The sequence below is a fragment of the Lepisosteus oculatus genome, chromosome 22, assembly GCF_040954835.1.
Source record: "Lepisosteus oculatus isolate fLepOcu1 chromosome 22, fLepOcu1.hap2, whole genome shotgun sequence".
NCBI classification, from domain to species: Eukaryota; Metazoa; Chordata; class Actinopteri; order Semionotiformes; family Lepisosteidae; genus Lepisosteus; species Lepisosteus oculatus.
In genome coordinates, this window is record NC_090717.1 from 6,688,120 (window position 1) to 6,706,969 (window position 18,850).

At 42.0% G+C, this 18,850-nt stretch overlaps 1 protein-coding gene across 3 annotated transcripts; it reads left to right on the forward strand.

Moving 5' to 3' along the window:
* The first annotated feature begins 9 nt into the window (after window positions 1–9).
* On the forward strand, window positions 10–17,862 carry dgcr2 (DiGeorge syndrome critical region gene 2). 3 transcript variants are annotated; one of them, XM_015366372.2, is made up of 11 exons: window positions 10–440; window positions 4,593–4,625; window positions 6,807–6,929; window positions 9,964–10,053; window positions 10,559–10,769; window positions 11,024–11,100; window positions 11,250–11,444; window positions 12,241–12,444; window positions 13,095–13,247; window positions 14,183–14,419; window positions 14,727–17,862. In XM_015366372.2, exons 1-11 carry the CDS (start codon window positions 353–355, stop codon window positions 14,960–14,962), a joined length of 1,647 nt encoding a protein of 548 aa, XP_015221858.1. In that variant the 5' UTR covers window positions 10–352; the 3' UTR covers window positions 14,963–17,862. The 3 variants fall into 3 exon arrangements, with proteins under 3 accessions (XP_015221858.1, XP_069038208.1, XP_006640416.1); XM_069182107.1 differs by having other exon boundaries at window positions 14,745–17,862; XM_006640353.3 differs by having other exon boundaries at window positions 11,250–11,432.
* Window positions 17,863–18,850: the final 988 nt, after the last annotated feature.

Below are 18,850 nucleotides of genomic sequence, written 5' to 3' on the forward strand. Positions count from 1 at the left end.
GAAGGGACGAGGAAGCCATCTTGTAATTTTTTTCCGAATCGGGAACACGGATTGGAGTGCGTGAGGAGTGTGGGGGGGATAAGGGACCCAGGATTGCCGTTTTGTGTTAAAAAGATATCGCTGCAAAACGCGAGTTTTTGTGCGTGTGCGAGCCTTCAAGCCCCTTGACGTCTTCTTTGAAAGCGATTCGAAACCTTCACGGGGGGGGCGGTGATGTGTGTGTGTGGTGGCGGTGGTGGTGGGGGGAGTTAGGAGGGGAAAAAAAAGTAAAAAAAAAAAAGCTCGGGGTTCAGAAATTCACGTCGGCGCGTGTTTCATTTCTGCGTGTGGGTCTATGATGAATGGAGGATAAATGTTGTTCAAGGCTGACAACAGCAGTTGCGCCCTCCTCCTCCTCTCTCTCCTCTTCGCCCTCACTCTGACAGACCCACCGCGAACAGGTAAGATGGGGGGTGCTGGCTGACCGGCTTGGTGGTGGTGGTGGTGGAGGGAGGAGGACTGAAAGCAATCCCGTCTCCGTCGAGCCGGAGAGGGCGGCTGGTGCCTGCTCGGGTCAGGGAGAGGGAAGCGGGAAGCGGGGTCGGTGTCTGCGGGGACTGACGGGAGCTGAAGACGGGGAAGCGGCGGGCCTTTTCCGGGCCTCGTCTGTCTGCGGATGAGATTATGTATCGCTATTATGTCTGTGCCCCTCCTTGGGGAGCGGGGGTTTGCGATAACCGTGTCCGGGGGGTGGTGTTGGAAGCAGTAGGGGGGTACTTTCCCTTTAACGCGAATGCGAAACGAATCCATTTTTATGACTGCGTTGGTGCCTAATGATGCAACTGGACTTGTACTCCAAAGTGTGTGGTGGTGGGGGGAGAGTTTTTTTTTTGTGTGTGTATCTGCGTCTGCAAGGATAGATGAGTTAGTGCACAGATCCCTTGGACGAGATGTGTAGGCATTTTCATTGCACAAACGCGTCTACTTAAAAAAAAAAAATCCCATTGCATTTTACAGTTCAGGTTTACGCGCGGACTGGACATCATTTCGGCGTCGGTGCCTCCGAGTCCAGCCGTTCATACGAACGATAGGAGGATGGTGAACATGCAAGCCGAGCCATGCCGAAAACTAATAGCCCTCATCGACATTTTGAACGCACACATCTGTGGGAAAAAAATGACTGTTGATCACCTTTACAGAATTCACGTAGAAACTAAACTCACACATGTGTAATTCTGGATATGTGGTGTACAGCGGTCTCTTCAGTCTCCTGCAACTGCTGTAGTTGTGATTTTCACATGTGAATTCGCTGATTTTATACTTAGACGGAGCCTGTAAGCCTTTTTAAAGCACGTCAGTTTAGCCTTGTCTGAAGATCTCTGGACAGACTTAAGCCAGCAGTGTCAGGGGGCAGGAGAATGTGCTTCATCATAATTAACGCCCCATGACTTGATGCAAACTCAGTCTAGTGCGTCTTGCGTGTCTGGATTGCGAAGGGTTTTATTTAAATGAGCTGTTGCGTGTGACAGAGGCAAATATTTATCCGAAACCAGCAATCCAGGGATTTATCCGTTTCTCTTAAGTGGCTTTGCGGGCGAGGGGATTTCTTCCTGCGTGGAGGAGGGGACCGCCGGCCAGCGGATTTCGGACACGCGTCAGGAACCAAGGCTGGCCGGTGGTCCCACCTGCTGTTTTCATTCTTACACTTAAACACACGCTCGGAGAAATACACGCCTCTCCTGGTATTTTTTTTTTTGAACGTCGAAAAGCAATGCATGCAGAAAGAGTCAAGTTGAAGGAGCTGCACTTTAAATGCACAGAAAGAATCGGAATGTGTTTCTTGATGTTTAAAAGCTTGGAGGCGTGCGTTTTGCCCCCAGCGCTGCCCTGTGCGTGTAGGAAGCTGCTTCTCTTGCAGTGCCGGAATTAAAAATGTCTGGCGAGGTGACAGGTGTTCCACTGTGGACAGGCTCCGGGCTCTAGCAGGTCTTGGTGATTACTGTCAGTAGTTGTTTGGAGAAAATTAATCTCCACCATTGCCAGGGTCTGGGGTGGCGGGGGTTGTTAGAAGAAGGAGTGGTAGCTGTCAGGATTCTTCCCCCACTTCATGTGCAATGCAAGGGACCAGCTCATGAGTGGTCTTTCCCATGCTTATTACTGGTGTACAGTGCCAGAGACCTGTTTGCTTGAATCAAAGGTATGTTTGAAGCATGTATCCCGAACCTTCTGCTCTCACCCTTCCTTTTCCTTATGAAGCAGATGGCCCTGTGGATGTGAGGAGTTTGTAAGGGCACCAACAAGGGAAAGTGGCCGAGGTGTCTTGGTGGATTGACATGATTTGCATCGGAAATATTTATCTTTAGGCTCGCCATTTCATTTTGCTGTTAAGTATCTAAAGCTGTTTCAAAGACTTGCAGTGCAGTGCTGCTCTGTAAATGTTGACATTGATTATGTCACTTGTTGCTTATGTAATTGAGCTGATTCCCCTGTCCTGAGCTGGCTCTGGCAGTAAGTGGTTGAGTTAATTCTGTGACGTGTCGTTCAAGAGCAGTTGGCACTTACAGTACATTTTGTAGGTCTCGGGTATACGAAGTCAAGTTTGCAGTAACGCTGCTGGGCTTGTTTCCTAGATAAACATTCAGGCCTCAGGCATCATGCCTCTGCCTCAGACACTTGACCTTTCCGCCACTTAGCTGCACAGCAGAACAGACCTTCATCAGTTGCCCAGCAGGTCTACCCTGCAGTGTGTGAGACCCCTAGTGTAGTTCTTTACCTTGGCTCGTATTCAGTGCTACAGGAGAGATGTCTTTTCCACCACATTTGTAGCATAATAGTCAGGCCCACTGTCCGTGTGTTTATTAAAATGTTTGAGTGCTGGAAGAAAACCTTATGGAAAAAAAAAGCTGTCATATCTGTAGGATAAAGAGGAATAAGGAGCATCATTCTTCAGTTATGACACTAAAAAGCAGTGTAATGCTTACTTTTCACTGTTTCTTGGTTATCTCTGGTTTCTCCGCGTAACCAGCAGAAACTGTTAAGATTTATGTTGTAGTTATGTGCATTCATGTGCAGGCTATCCATCATTATTAAAAGTGTTCAATAGGCAGCATTGCAGTGGGCTTGAGAGGATCAAGTCATTCAGATACTGCTCTGCCATTTCCTAGTGCTGTCAGTGCAGAGGGTTATGTAATGTTAAAGCTGTTTTATGCATTCTCTGTGCCTATACACACGTTAGACAATGGAAAACTGTTTCCACGAGTGCTGTTTTAACAGTGATTTATATATTCATTCATCATGTATACGTGCAGCGTTTTTCTGCTGACGTTGGCCGCTTGTACCTCATGGCGGGCTCTCCCAGCTCCCGGATTGAGCTCTTCGGGGGGCAGATGCTCCGCGCCCAGCCAGTGCTGTAGGTCCCTTGCTTGTGTTCCTCTTGCCAGAGGGAATTGTTAATGTGGTCGATGGGTGGCCACTGTCAGCTGAATCAGGAGGGTCGTTCTGTACAACTTTATATGGTGCGCATAGTGGATGTGTATAGTGCTGGCATTTGGTGTTCCGGTCTGTCCATAAGAAAGCTAATGAGGTGTGTGTGATGGGAGTGACTAGTCTGAGTACAGTCTTCGCTGTCTGCAGGTTTCAGTCTCCTTTCTTATTTCCTTTAAGACGGGGTTGTTTTGTGCCACACCACTTATTCTGTTTGCATTGCATTTTGAGCCAGCTTAGCACCTGAGCCAAGCGATTGCTCCAGAATTGCACAAGAAGATGTGACGGGGACACGTGGAATTAAATTAATATTGGGTGCTCAGTACTTCAGCAGTAGCAATGGTCTTATGCCCTGTTGACCTGAAATCACGCCTCTCTGCACTTCACTCTGAGAATATGGCGATGCCTGCTTCTTAAACCTCAGAGCCATTGTGAAAGTTGAGATCCACGTCAACAGTTCAAAGTATACATCGAATCCAGCATATTTAGCAGATACCAAATGCCTTTTGATGATCTTTGCAGTTTGCCACACCATTTGTGTGTGCACGTGAACAGCTGGGTTTTATGTGGTGAACCCCGATGTTAAAAAGGTGATTTTAGTGGATTTAGCAGGGCATTTGGGTAAATAAATCCTTTGACATTTAAAATGTGATCACTTCAGTTGACAACCTTTGTATGTAGAAATATGTAACTATTTCTTTCCCTGAATAATAAGCCTAATTTTCTTCTTTTGCTAAAAAGCTCTTAACAGTAGTCATCCAGTTTTTGCATTTTATAATGGTCATTAAATACCTTAATAGTTTCATTACATTTTTGGTTAATCTTTTTATGCTTCGTATTGGTTTCAGATGCTTTTTGTAGTGTTTAGACTGTTTTATTTTGGTAATCCAAATGTCATTAACTGAGCTGAATACATAATCTGTCATTTTAGGCTTGAAATATAATGGCATAAGGGAAGGGTTTCTTTAAAATGAATGCATTTTTTATAGGGTAAGGACAAGCATTTCTCCTGTATACATTTCGGTATTATAGTTTCCATACTGTTAGTCATAATTGGTAGTATTTAATGTTCTGTGCTTTTTGTTTTGTAGTGGGTGTTTTGACATTTGTTGCATTTTGCATTTTTTCAGGTCCGCGCCTGGCTCTGGCACGATTACTGTCAGGTAAGCAAAATTTTCCTGGCTGCATCTTGTGCAGAATTGCCTTTATAGGTATTCATAAACGCATCTTGAATATTTTCATATACATTTGGTTGTAGAATTCCTTTTCCTTATTCATCTGTCCATCCTTTAAAGAAATATGAACAAAAACAGCAAAACAAGTTGAATGTATAAATGCCTGATTCTAGCACAGCAAGTTTCAGGACACAGAGAAATAATAACTTAATAGGAAATAATAAATCAATCAATCTTATAAAATTAGCATAGTTACCACTGCTGATTTTGTTTAAACGTATCTCAGTGGAAAGTGTTACATGTTGAATTTCTCTGTGGTCAGAGGAAACGTTTCAGGAATACGTTTGTTTTGGTTATTTCGAAAATGATAGAAAGTTACCCCTGTAATAGAAGTGAATCTTTGCTGATCTCCACATGACACAATGCGTACTAGCCTTCTGCTGGAGAAATTGATCAGTTGAAAGAAGATCCTTTTGTTTGCCTGCATTGGCAAAAGAACATATTATTCACGGTCCTTTTCTATAGTGTTTTCTGTTCAAAGTGAAATAATGAAGTGCGTTTATTTGTTGTCTCTAATTTCTTGGACGTCTGTTTTAGAAATTGACTAACCAGATCTGTTTGGTTGTAAATTTGAATCATTCATAATTTATGAATCAGCTGCATTAGTAAGAAGCTTTTGCTTTTGGTGTATCAGCTGTTTATTTAATCATTTTCACATTCCTCATTACATACTTATTCATTTATTTCATCTTAATGAATTGTACTAAACAGCCATGAGCAGAGAGGTTTGGGAGTGCAGGCTGATAATCGGAGCAGAGTGCCCATGTTGCTTCTCTCAAGGGTAATCAAGCTTGCAGCAAGTCCTATGAAAGGCTGTTACATGATCTATTACAGGTTGTTTTTCCTCAAGCATTGAAAGGTGCACACATCAATCAACTGTTTATGGTTGTACAGTTTCATAAGTGTTCATAAACTGTTTTGAATGAGAGTAGATTGATCTTGGAGCAACATTCCAGAACAACTGACATCGCCGGTGACATAAATTCAACATTTACTAGGAGTGTTTCTCATGGCTTTAAATGGGAAGTACGAAGTTGCCTCAGGCTGAGTGCTGTAGGAAACATGTTGACTGTATGTGAAAGGAGTTCTTCTGATCTGTGAAAAATATTTGTAACCTTGGGTTAATGCTCAATGTTATTATTCACTCTCAGATTGTATACCTCATTATAGGGCTTCCAGCAGTCTAGGTTTTGTTTTTTATGAGTGTTGACTTTTGGTATTAGAGCTTAAGTTGATAATACTTTTGGTATGCTCCCTAGAAATAATATTTAAAATCAATTTTTGTCACACCAGAAATGACATTTTTTTTGTAAGGGCACCTGCATCTGTTCTAGAAACAAGCTGTGCTTCTCAAGTCAGTGTTCACTTAGATATCCTTCTAAATGTGCATGCATTAGCCTTGTAAAAAGCATTTGTGTTTTGCTCATTGGTAATGCATATCATGCCAGACCGATACTGATGGCTCCCTAATGGAACTGCTTATTTATGATGATAAAACGTTTTATGCATCAGTGTTTTATATTGGGGACTAAAGAGCTGCTGTTTATTTGCAACATTAGAAAAGACTTTTGATAGTATATTAATAGCCTGCTAGTCTATATTGTTGCACACTGTACATGGATGCCAGCATAAAGCAGATTTTAAAGGATCCTCTTTGTATTTTTTGGGTTTTACCTTGGTCATTAAGTGCATTCAGGTAATGGCTGTTTCTATCAACTATTTTGGCGATTTGATAAAAGAATGGGTAAATTGTAAAGCATTATGCAAGTACTCGTCACTGACGACGGCACTTTTGCTCTGTGTCCCAGAGAGGCAGATTGTCTGTGGGCCTTGTAGAGCTGAGTGGGAGTATTGTCATGGGTCTGCAGTCTAGTGCATCACGGGCAGGTGGAACAAGCTCAACAAGCACCAAACGAAACGTTTGCACCTTCAGAAAAAAAAATCCCCAGATCCATTTTCTTTTTGCGTTCCGCGCGATCGCTCGTCGGCCTGCCGCGTTTGGCCCCCGAGACGTGCTCGGTTTCTCCGCGCGGCGCGGGGCCGCGTTCCGGCTGGGGTGGCGGCGGCGTGCTCGCGATGGTCACGCCGGTGTGTGTGTGTGTGTTTCAGAGCTGCGGTGCAGCCCTGGCCAGTTCGCCTGTCGCAGCGGGAAGATGCAGTGTATCCCCCTGGCCTGGCAGTGTGACGGATGGACAGCCTGCGAGGACAAGAGCGATGAGATGGACTGCCCCAGTAAGTCACCGTCGGGGGCCGCACCAGCCTTTCCAAACACTATTGCTAAAGCCCTGACTGCGTCCGAATTGTTATACCTCGAGAACTGAGTGAGTTAGCTGATGCGTTGTAGGGCACATTTACACATTACAGCAACAGTTGTCCATTATCTCAATAAAGCAGACTTGAAAAAAAAAAATAATAATTTGACAGGTATGGTGATGTGAAAGTGATCGAGAAAGGGTAATAATCTGGGAACCAGATTTTTTAAACTTGGCACAATTTCCGTTCCAATATGTGGTTGATGGCAACATTTCTATGAAGTGTTTTCAGTGATAAAAAAGGCCGATGTTTGAAGTTCAGAAATCTTTTTTTTTATTTTTTATTTATTGCTGTTTGTTTTCGTTCTGTTGAACTTGGGCGACTTGCGGAGATCAGGCTTACCATTTCATGTCGCAATTGTAGATCTTGCAAGGAAAGTTTAGCCAATCTTGCTTTTGGAAAATCCCATTGTTGCTGTTTCTTAAATCCTAAAAGAGATGGAATGATCCCCAGGTGCACAGCAGGAATTATTGAAAAGGTTTACAAAACATGTGCTTTCCACATCTCAGTTTACCAGTTGAGCCAATGCTGTAAATCCATATTTTGTGTGATAATCTGAAGCCAAGGAATGGACTAGTATTATTTGATACTGTTTCCAGAGCGAAAAAATCCAGATTATAGATGCAAAAGTTAGGTTTTCGAAATAGAAATTCATATTTTAACTTTAACCTGTGGGCTGGGTTTATTGTGCTAGTGTACTGTTTGGTCTTTAATATGTAATCCTGTAAATTGTTTGTTTGTTCTCTTACAAAATGGTTATTGTGTAGCTTCTTCATGAACGTTGTGGTTCAACAAAAAAAAAAGCATGGTAATTTAAAGGCTTCTGTCACAACTTGCTGATTTCTGCAGTTTGTTCTTATAGATTTCTGCCATGTTTTTATAGATTATGGGATAGGCATGCTGGACAGGAGAGTTTCGTCTGAATACCATTTCCGCATATCTCTCGGAGACGTGTGAATGTTCGTTTTCCCAGCATGTCATGGTCGCATCTCCTGGCCCATAATGTTCATTTCTGAGATTCAAGTAATTTAAATCTGGTAGTTTTATCTAGAGGGAGGGTGGTCATATCAGAGCTCTGTAATGCAGAGCCGTGATCAACATGTCGCTTTCAGGACTATCGGTTATCTACACCAGTCTATGTCTAATGAATAATGTAGCCACGGTTTTACTCTTTATATTTGATTTAATAAAATGCAATATTTCCTTTATATTCAAAATACCTTAATATCAACTCCTGTTGTACCGACATGCTCTGAAAAGAACTGTTCTTAAAACTGTAAATTTAGTAAAAGAGAAGCTAGTTTTGCACAAAGGCAAAAAAGGCACAAAGGCAAAGAGATGTCTGGTACCTTGGCGTAACATTTTTAATCATAAAATCTGTTTTAATATTTCAAGGGTTATCAAACACAAGTTATAAATGGCAGGGTGTGAGCTCTTTTGGTTTTGTGAATATATCTATAGGGTTGTTCATTGTGCTGGTCTGTTTGCTTGTAAAAGCCAATAGCAATATTTTCAAAAAGCAGTTTTATTTTTTGTAACTAAAGTCTTGTATTTTTTTTTCTTGGTTGTAATAACTCTTCCTCTAGTGCCATTTCTCCTTGAAACCCGTCTGATCAGTTCTCTCTGTGCTTCGTTTGTGTATTTTTGGCAACAGCACTTGTGAGCCAGCCTTGAATTCCAGAAATGATGGATGAGGTTTTTAGATCTTGTCGTTGGGGCTTTGAATTTAAGTAGGCACAGCAACAGCACAACAGTTCTCTATTGGAGCAAATCAGATGTTTACTACAGCAACAATTTAGTAACCTGTCCTATGAAGCCCTTTGGGCAAACTCCTTTTCCGTTCTGTGTTATTTGTGGTAGCTGCACTTAAATCGGCCTAAACATGTAGTTAAAGAGAAAATCGTCTTCATAAAAAAAAAACAAACATTCATTTTAATCATCACGCTACTTTAAATAGTAGAAGATCTCTGGTTTTATTTTCACTTTTCAACATGTTCAATTTATTCTGCCTTGATTTATCCTGAAATTGATTCTGCTGTGTCGCAATAAGGCCAGGCTTGATGTAGACAGATTTCTAAGCACATCTGATTTGACGTGTACAGACGTGGTTTAGACACTTGACAGGGAATTGAGTCAGTCTGTGTAAACGCCCAACTGATGCACTAGGATTCAGCTGTGTTCCTATAAAAAGTGTAGGCTCGGAGGCAGACATGCACTATTTCATTCTTTTTCTCTGTTCGTCATTCGAATCCCCCCCTCATCTTGATGTAATCGTAAAAGTTCTTGTCTGTGCTTGTAATTGGTGCTCTGACCTCTCTGATTAAAACATACCACACTTAGGTGTGTTTTCCTGCACGGACTTTGTATAACGCTTTATGTGCTAGCAGTACGTAGAAATACCAGCCACGAGACAGCATATACAGTACCGCCTCTTACAGATTCCTGCCGCTTAGAAATGTAAATTTGGTGCAAAAAAGGGTTAAACAGCCACGTGAATTTTTTCACATGAAATACCCTAGCATCTGTCATAGCCAAACAAGTCTGTAATTACAGCAAAAGGGTAAAGACAAGGTAGCTTGTCTGTTTTTAATAGATAACAAAAGCAAATTGAAATTCTGGTTGACTTGTGTAGGGTTTTGTAATACTGATCCTGCTACAAAAAAGAATATCTCTTGTTAAGGATTAATTTGAGTGACTTTTCTAGAACTTACCTGACAAATCTTTCTGCTTTCATACTAATGGCATTAATCAATACATAACCTTTGTTTTCCTAAGGTAGCTCTAGGACAACTACAGTGTTATAGCTGAGTACTAATGATATTCTGCCCGCTGATTTCTAGGAAGCAGGCTCTATGTAAAAATAGAATCTGCACAGTACATGAAATTCAGCTCTCAGCTTTAATATCTAAACAGGTTTATCTGACAATTTTGATTTTTTCTGATATCTGCACAGCTGTGAAAAAGGATGAGAGGTTCTCCTACAGCAATGGGTACGACAACGAAGAAGGCATCATCAGTGTGGCTCAACCTGTGCGCTTCAACAGTAAGATGTGCTGATCTTTTTTTACCCTTTTTCAGCCTGTATTGTCTGGGAAACGGTCCTTTCTTTCGCCAAGCAGACCACTAGAGGGAGCTCTGTGCAATGCAAATGCTCTGAAACACCCATGCCTGTTGGAACTGTTTCAGGGTTTTTGATCGCTGAATCAGAGATACGGTCTGTGTCTTTTGTCTGTCTCTTCAATTCAAATTCTCAAACACTGTAATAAATGAAGCATGCTGCTTCCAAGCCAGGGAATAATGTTAAAGATTTCTAGAGAAAGTGGAGAAAGGTGAATACACAGATGGTTTCATAGTGACATTGAGCAAAGCCAGTGTATAGATTCTAAAAAGATCCATCAAACCTGTTGTATTGATAAGCAGCAAGATAACAGTCTTAGAACTGCGGATTCAAACTTGTCAACACTCAGACTGCTTACATAGAGAAATCTGGTCAGTACTTTATGTGCCTGATCAGAATTTAAATGTCATTTACTTCCTGTTTTCTCCAGAGAAGTGCCCCAACGGCTGGCATCACTATGAGAAAACGGCCAGCTGCTACAAGGTTTACCTGAACAGCGAGAACTACTGGCAGGCGGTGGAGACCTGCCAGAGGGTCAACGGGTCCTTGGCCACCTTCGGCACCAACGAGGAGCTGCAGTTCATTCTGAGGATAGAGGTGGATTTCGACGAGAAAGTGTGTGAGCACAAGGACCAGTGCAAGTAAGAGCACAGCAGGGGAGGGCTCTCGTGACGTGGCCTGTTTCTAGTTTGGGAGACGATTCCCGAACGTCTGAACTAGCAGACTGTCTGTCAAATACATTTTGCTGGATTGATGTAATGGGAGGAGAAATCCTTAGGTGTCTTCAAGAGAAAGCTCTTGTTCTAACAGAGTGATAATATTACCTTTTTTTTAAGTCACCTAGAAATTCTAAACAAAACGAGGCCTTTTTTAATCCATAGTTTTTTTCCCGCAGGTTCTGGGTTGGTTACCAGTATGTTATCACTAATCGCAATCATTCTCTTGAAGGCCACTGGGAAGTGGCTTATAAAGGTCAGTAACACTTCACGGTAAGACTTATTAGTGTGATACCGTAAAAGACTAGAACGTAATGGTGAATCATTCATTTCTGAGATTTTTTTTTTTTCCAGATTACTCCAAAAGGCACTATAGTATCTTTCCATTTCTGTTGTGTCACGCAGGCTCCATGCAGGTGTTTTTACCCCCTGAAGGACTGACTAACTCTGGGGAGGCGATGCCGAATCAGGAGAATGTGTTTTGCGCTCAGCTGCAGCGTTTCCAAATCAAGACGATGAATGAACGAGGCCTACACAGCTGGCGTGCCGAAAACTGCTACAAGAAATTTCCTTTTCTCTGTAAAAGAAGTAGGTTGAAAGGTATTAGTTTAATTCTTAGGATTGTTTTCAGATCTAGTCGCTGTTACTGCAGTTGCTTTTCTGAATTTGCATGCATGCATGTTGTTTTATCCAGTCATTTAGGTGTTTACCACCTTTACTGCTTCTGACCTTTTCTTTGCTCAGTTCCATGATCTAATTGTGTGTATATGAAATTCAGTGTTTTTTCTGATGGTGGTGTTACCGTCTCATTGCCTGTTCTTATCAGATCTCAGAAGCTAAGCAAGCTTAGCCTGGTACTGGGCTTGATCAGAACTTGGGTTGTAGATTTCCAATAAAAACCAGGTTGCTGCTGTAATTGTTGGTGGTGGATCTCTTCCTCTTAAGTTGGTGGCATTTTCTTTTTTATCTGGACCTCAGTTTCATATCTGATGCCCCCATTGTGGTGACAAGGGACATTGAGTTCCTGACCGCTTGGTCTAAACCTGGTCATTGAATATCCCCAACAAAATTTGTAAGACTAGGGGTGTTGACCTTGGCTAAATTACACTTGGAGCTTCCACGAACTGGCCTACCTGTATTTCCCTCTTAATTCAGTGGAAGTAGCTCCTGATTTCTTGACCGTATTCTGTTGTGGGGCTGCCCAGGTGGGCACTGCTCTTCAGTGGAGGATGACCCTCCTATATTTGACACACTTTGGGGTCTTTTAAAATGAAGAGTGCCGTACGACTGCCGACAATCCCGGTTTGTTTCCCGTCTTCCCGATGGATCGCCGAAGATCGTTGCTGCTGCTGCCGCCGCCGTGATACACACCCCTCTGCCCCGGTTTGTGTTCTAGGACAGACGTGTGTAGACATCAAGGACAACGTGGTAAATGAAGGCTACTACTTCACTCCCAAGGGCGATGACCCCTGCCTGAGCTGCACGTGTCACGACGGCGAGCCGGAGATGTGCGTGGCGGCGCTCTGTGAGAGGCCGCAGGGCTGCACTCACTTCAGGAAGGACCCCAAGGAGTGCTGCAAGTTCACCTGCCTTGACCCAGGTGAGCTTCGCATCCACGTCTGCAGGGGATGTTCACGGCCCCTACTGGAACCACAGAGGAGACTGCTGTAACTCGCTGGTTGTGTTCTCGCTGGTTCTCCCTCTCCTCGGTTTGCAGAAATTGATTCTTCACAGGGTTGGGAGCTATTTGCTCCAGTAGGTGGTGCTGTGCACCCAGTTCTGACATCTTAAATGGGAGCACCCGAATTAAATCATAACTTCAAAACATCCAACAGTTGCAAAATCGCACGTCCTGTGCTTGGTGGGACGGCAGTTTTCCATTGCGTACCTACAGGGATTCTCAAGTCCAAGACTTGTGCATAGGGTTATCCAGACTGTAAAATTCACACAGTGGACAGCACGTGACACTGTTTTTAACACTTCAGAGTAAAGGAAACTTGAGTTCTTAATGGCCTCTAACAGTGGCTTTCTCCTACATTTAATTTGAGTGTCTAAGGGAGCAACAGTCTTATTTGTTCATTGTAATGTGTTATTTTTAATTGGAAATCCATTTTGGTTAATAGAAAATGTTCAATCCTTTCTAGAAGGGAAAATGTTAGTGTAGAGGTGGCACGTTTGGCTCTAGCAGCGCAGCATGGTCACAGAGGGGAAGTGGGGCATCAACCCTTTCTGTTTACCTGCACCCTACAGATGGGAACAGCCTGTTCGACTCCATGGCCAGCGGGATGCGACTGATTGTGAGCTGCATCTCCTCCTTCCTCATCCTCTCTCTGCTGCTCTTCATGGTGCACCGGCTTCGGCAGAGGCGCAGGGAGCGCATCGAGACGCTTATCGGAGGAAACTGTAAGCACCCTCCCGCCGAGCCACGGCAGCGTGACGGGTTTCAGTGAATCCCACACGTCGTCTTTTTTACCCATTGTTTCGAGCACTGTACCACTTCCTGCTGCAGAGTGCAAACGTAAGAAACCCGTCTGTGAAACTGGTAACTGGTGAAGGTTAAGTCCACCCAGTGTAGAAAAAGGAAGCTGAAACTTTCCTCTTTACGGCATGGAGTTAACATTCACTCGGTCCTTTGCAGCTGACGTGGTTTCCCACTGTAATCTGAAAAAATCGGTGGCTTTCTGCTTGGATAGCATTTGTGATTAACATAATCACTTCTGAGTTTCACCTTGAAGGGGAACTGTTGTCCCAATTTTAAATCTCAGTCACAAATCAATTGACAGTATAGCAAAATTTCACGAAATTCAGGAATTAAGTCCAAAATCATCTTGTCGAGAGTTTGCACTAATTGTGATGTGAAGCGGCCCTTCCTGCTCTCTAGTCACTGTAACGAATAATGTTCTGTACCAGCAAACAAGTACAGGTGGTGCAGCAGACATTTCACTGCAGAAATCTTCCAGTGTGATCTGCATGCAGAGCTAACAGGTCAGTTGTATTTGTTGGCAAAACTGCCTCGAAGTCGAGAACACTATTTCTATTGGAATAAAAGAGATGTGTTCACTTGCCTGCTTGTTCACAAGGTAAAAGAGCAGCTTCACGTCACTGGGAGATTTGTTGCCTTGTTCTGAACTGCAGCCAATGATGGCACTAAGGCGCGGCGCATAACTGGAAATATGGTCTATTTTGTGATGTAAATTGGAAGTTTTACCTTTTTTCCCCACTGTCTTGCGATGTCCATTTGACTTTCATTGTGTAATATGCACCCACTAATGCCAATTTTAATTGCCATTATTTTGATTGTTTAACCTTCAAGAAAGACCTTTCCCTGGTATCCGCAGTGCACCACTTCAACCTGGGCCGCAGGGTTCCTGGCTTCGACTACGGCCCCGATGCCTTCGGGACAGGCCTGACTCCGCTGCACCTGTCAGACGATGGCGAGGGAGGGGCCTTTCATTTCCATGAGCCCCCACCCCCGTACGCCGCCTTCAAATACCCCGACATACAGCACCCCGATGACCCCCCGCCCCCCTACGAAGCATCCATCAATCCAGACACTATCCTCTACGTTGATCTGGGTACGCTTCGAACCGCAGACTTAACAGTCAAGCATTTAATAAAACGTCACACGGTTTCGAATAAGATTCTGTCTAGGGCTTGTTGCGATGCCTCCCGGCCAGAGTGCTGTTTCCTTTTTCCTGATTGGCCGTGATTCTTAAAAATGGGATAACCATTAAGGTGCAGGTGCTTATTTTTGCAAATATCAGAGGTGTCTTGTTTAAATGAAAGGCCTCTTGCTATGGAAAGGATTAAATAATTTTGAAAATGTAGCTAAAAAAGGTTTTGTTTTCTTCCCCCCTCCCCCCCCCCTTCCCCCTTTTGAAGGACAAAATAATTCCCCAGCCAATGAAACCAGCCACCCGCCTTTAGAAGCCGGCAGTCTCCAGCAGGAAGTGACAGAGGAGGTCTCTGCGTTAGAGCAGTCTTCAGAAGAACATGACGATTCCATTGACAGCAGCACACTGCTGGTACCCCCAGACTCGCCTAATGATGAAACCATCACAACAGAGACTGCAGTTGCGTACTGCACCAGCAACTCTTCACTAAGCACTGTTGTCTAAGACGGGGAGCAAGGTCATTCTTTTACCGTCAAACAAAATGTTTAGGGGAGCTGTTTGCACACTGCTGTACGGATACGAGTTGTTACTCTAGGCAGTTGTCTACAGAGGCTTCTAGTTTCATTTCCATGCTCTTGCTATTATGCCACAGGTTAGTATCACTTTTATGTTATCTTTTAAATTCAGATTGCGCTATCCTGCCGTTTCCATGGAGGATGCTACGAAAGGGGTTCGTGATCAAATTGGGGAAAAAAGTCAGGCAGCTTTTTTTTTTAAATAAAGATTCTTTGGATCAATGGAAATTGGAACTGAAGGACTGCACAGCGGAGCACGGGTGATTTTGCATACGTGATGTGTACCGTCTGCTACGTTAGAATGGAGGTTCTAGAAAGTTAAAACTCTTCTTTCGAAATGTCTGAAAGGTGTAAAGTTTGTTACAAAATGAGAATATAGTTTTCTCATTGTAAATATGGGTCTCCGGACTCCACTCCTTGCAAACAGGAGGGGTAAATGACACTGATGTGCAAATTTTTAGAATTTCTGTCTTCCAAATATACTGTATCAAACGGGAAGAATACATGAAAATTGTGACATCTATTCATGAAAATCCTGCATAGCCCTTTGCAGTCATTTGGCATCGTGCAGGCAGTCGTGCGACTGTTTGATGGGCAAGAGACGTGTCCTGCAAAAAAGAGGAATGGTTAAATGAAATATTCTCTGTATTTTTGATTAAATGTTTTTAATAAATTAAAACACTAGCAAAACTCTAAATGAGTCGCATAAGAAAATGCAATGTCCAGATGTCTTATTTTGAGAATTGAGCACTATTGGCAATTTTTAGGTTATTTTATAGTGAGGTAGACTATAAATTCATGTTTGTAAGTCTTGAGAACCTATGCATTGAGATGTCAGAAGTACTGTACATTGTAATACAGTTCCAGATTTACTTATACATTATACCCCAAATAAAATTTTCAACTTTTTCAATTAGAAATGTACAGTACTCACTTTTTCTAAATTAATTTTGAAAGTCCATTATTAGTTTTGTACAATCCTTTTTAATGCACAGTATGTTTTGGGAAATATAGTTCCTATGGGTCTTTTCAATAGGAGATGTGGTTCGTAGGTTTCGGGTGTTTTTGTCAAGAAGGTGGCTTTGTGAAAAGTTGATGTTCAGACTTCCTGAAATCAATTCCTGAGGTCTGTTTTTTTTCACGGCAGACATTAGAAATTCAATGTTTTGCACATCACTGTTTTGTGAAGCGGGTTCTGTGCATTTCTGGTTGATTAAAAATATATATATAGAACATTCTAAACTTTATTGAAGTACCAAACACATCATAACTTTTATATTTTGTAACATTTCAGAGTTATTGTACATTTTTCTTTTTTTGTGGACTGGTGGGATTATATTTTGGTTGGTTGAAGAATAGTTCTACCATTGCAGTGTTTTTTTTTCTCCTGTTTTCTTTGTACAAAAGTTTGGAGTATAAAGGTAATCTCAGATGATGGGCCCAGTCTGCGTGGCTTGTAAATTCCACATGAATGAGTTCAGCCTCCTGAGTGTCAAGTCAATAAGAAGCTTAACCTAATGGCTTAAGTCAGCAGACTCTTTTGAATAAACATGCAGATAATTCAAGCTTGATTCAGCCATGGAGTTCAAAGATTTTAAATAAAGGCATATACATTTGCTGGGATGATGAAAGTCAACCTTCTCTACCCAGTCCTTGTGGGATATATAGGATAACATGCTATTGTGAACTGAATGCTGTAGATCAGCCATTAAAAAAAAACTGCAATATCAGTAGTTCCTTCATTCCACAAAGCGGGTTCTTATTTTGAGACAAGGGGATATAGTAACTCTTTGACGTTTTCTTCAAAATGCAAGGAAGTTTGAATTGTAATTCTTACATTGTCAATGAAGCATCCAGTCCTTGTAGTTGAGCCTACATTTTTATTTTGCAGCATAGACAATCTACTTTAGTGTGTTAATCTCCATGTTCTTATTAATATTTTTTTTGTCATACAGTATTGTTGTGAAAAGTCTTTTTTTTTTTTTTTATCTGTGTGTGATCCAAGTGCAGCTCTAACCTATTTGAGGACCTAAGTTGGTAATGCATGTTCAATTTCAGTAGGCCTGCAGACACTGACTTCGCGGGACATCTCCCTTCCTTTCATCAAGACGTTATGTAATCGCGTCCACTTCGGCGTAACTGACTGACCTCTCATCACGTGACTACCGTAACTAGCTTTCTTTGTACAGTCCCACTTTCTAATGAGCTTTAATGAATGATTAAATTAATTACTGGATTATTGTTTTTCTCCCCACAACAGTTGACTTACAAAAAAAAATTGTAAGTAGTTAATTTGTGAAAAAAATAATTAGTTGGTATATAAAGAAACCAGATTTTGATATTAAATGAAGTTCTTTGTAGACAATACAATTTGATACTTTGGATTCTCTCCCTGTGAGTTTATTTTAGATTTTTTTTATTACTTTTTGAAGCAGCACTTAAGAATAAAGTTGTTTTTTTTTTCTGAAGTAGCTGTTACATTTCATCCAAATGCCAAATAAATTGTTCCATGAAGGAGAAAAACTGTTCTGAGTCTGATTCAGTTTTTGTTTTTAAAGGTAGTTGTCAGGAAACTGATTACAACTTTCTGACAATATTAACGTAACCATTACAGTTGGTTCATGAATCTAGTTCAGAGACTAAACCTATTGTACAAGACTTGTTTGCATTGCTTAGATTGTTTGAAGGGAAGAGATTTAGTAAGACAGTGCTACACAGAAGTTATGCAAACTGCTTTTTTTAAGTTGTAAGGTTTTGCTTTGTTACACAACGAAATGTTTTCAGACTCCCACATGTAGCAGATGCAATAAAAAAGGCCTTCTGTCTTGAGTCAGATGTCCTGCATGACCTCTTTATGTTTGCAACAGGTTATTGGAATCTTTAAACAACCTCTTTTGAAACCCTGGATGCACTTAGGGGTGCCACACCTGCTGTCAGTATTTAGATTCATTGGCATCATTGCTCTTTGTTGACACAAGAGAATTCTTGAATTCTGGAAAGGTTCTGGTCCAGAGAATCTGTGTGACCAACGTGCGTGTTACATCGGGTTTAAGGATCTGCTGAAGGACCTCAGAGCCAGGAGAACTCCGATCCTGTATGGACAACAGCCCCGGCACATTTTGGAGGTCAGTTTTAAATTTCTGCCTGCAGGAACAAATTAAGTTGGCTAAACTAAGGTATAAGCGTAACGTTGAGTGTGAGATGAGTAAAGGTAATTCACACTCTCCATGCTAGAGTATCAAGTCAAGGGTGAGACTGCATAAGAAAGGGGGCAGGAGCATTAGCACAAGTGGACAAACAGATCCTGACTTTGCTGATGAATTTTGAATCAATTTTATGTTTGGTTTAACGTTTGACCTGCATGATGTTAAGGCTTATAAATCATTAGGTTGTGTTAAGGGGAGAAAAATCCAGGTTGGGGGTAGAGTAGTGCAAATGTGTGTTAGACAACTGTGACATTTGTTTTCCCTTTCTTTTCCAATTGTCATTAAAGCAGCAAAAGGTTCCTAGGTTCTGGAAAGAATCAGTTGTCGTCCCAGTGGCCAAAGTCAAATTTCCTGACCTCGCTGGTTAAGAAAACGTTTGTATAGATTGTGAAAAGGATCAGTTTGACCCACTTCAGTTTTCTTATAGGGCAGGTAGGGATGTGGAAGGTGCTGCAATATGCCTTCTTAACTTTGTCCTCCAGCATCTTGAGGAAAATTAAACTCATGCTGGCTTGCTATTTGTGGAGTTTGTTTTCTTCAGCATTTAATTGTATTCAACTGCATTTACTGGCAACTATACTATTGTCTAACTTTGACATTGATCTGAATCT

Coding starts and splice junctions, on each gene's coding strand:
- dgcr2 (XM_015366372.2), top strand. CDS start 353: ATGTTGTTCAAGGCTGACAACAGCAGTTGCGCCCTCCTCCTCCTCTCT. Junction 10,770..11,023: donor GAGCACAAGGACCAGTGCAA/GTAAGAGCACAG, acceptor TTTTTCCCGCAG/GTTCTGGGTTGGTTACCAGT. Junction 14,420..14,726: donor TATCCTCTACGTTGATCTGG/GTACGCTTCGAA, acceptor CCCCTTTTGAAG/GACAAAATAATTCCCCAGCC.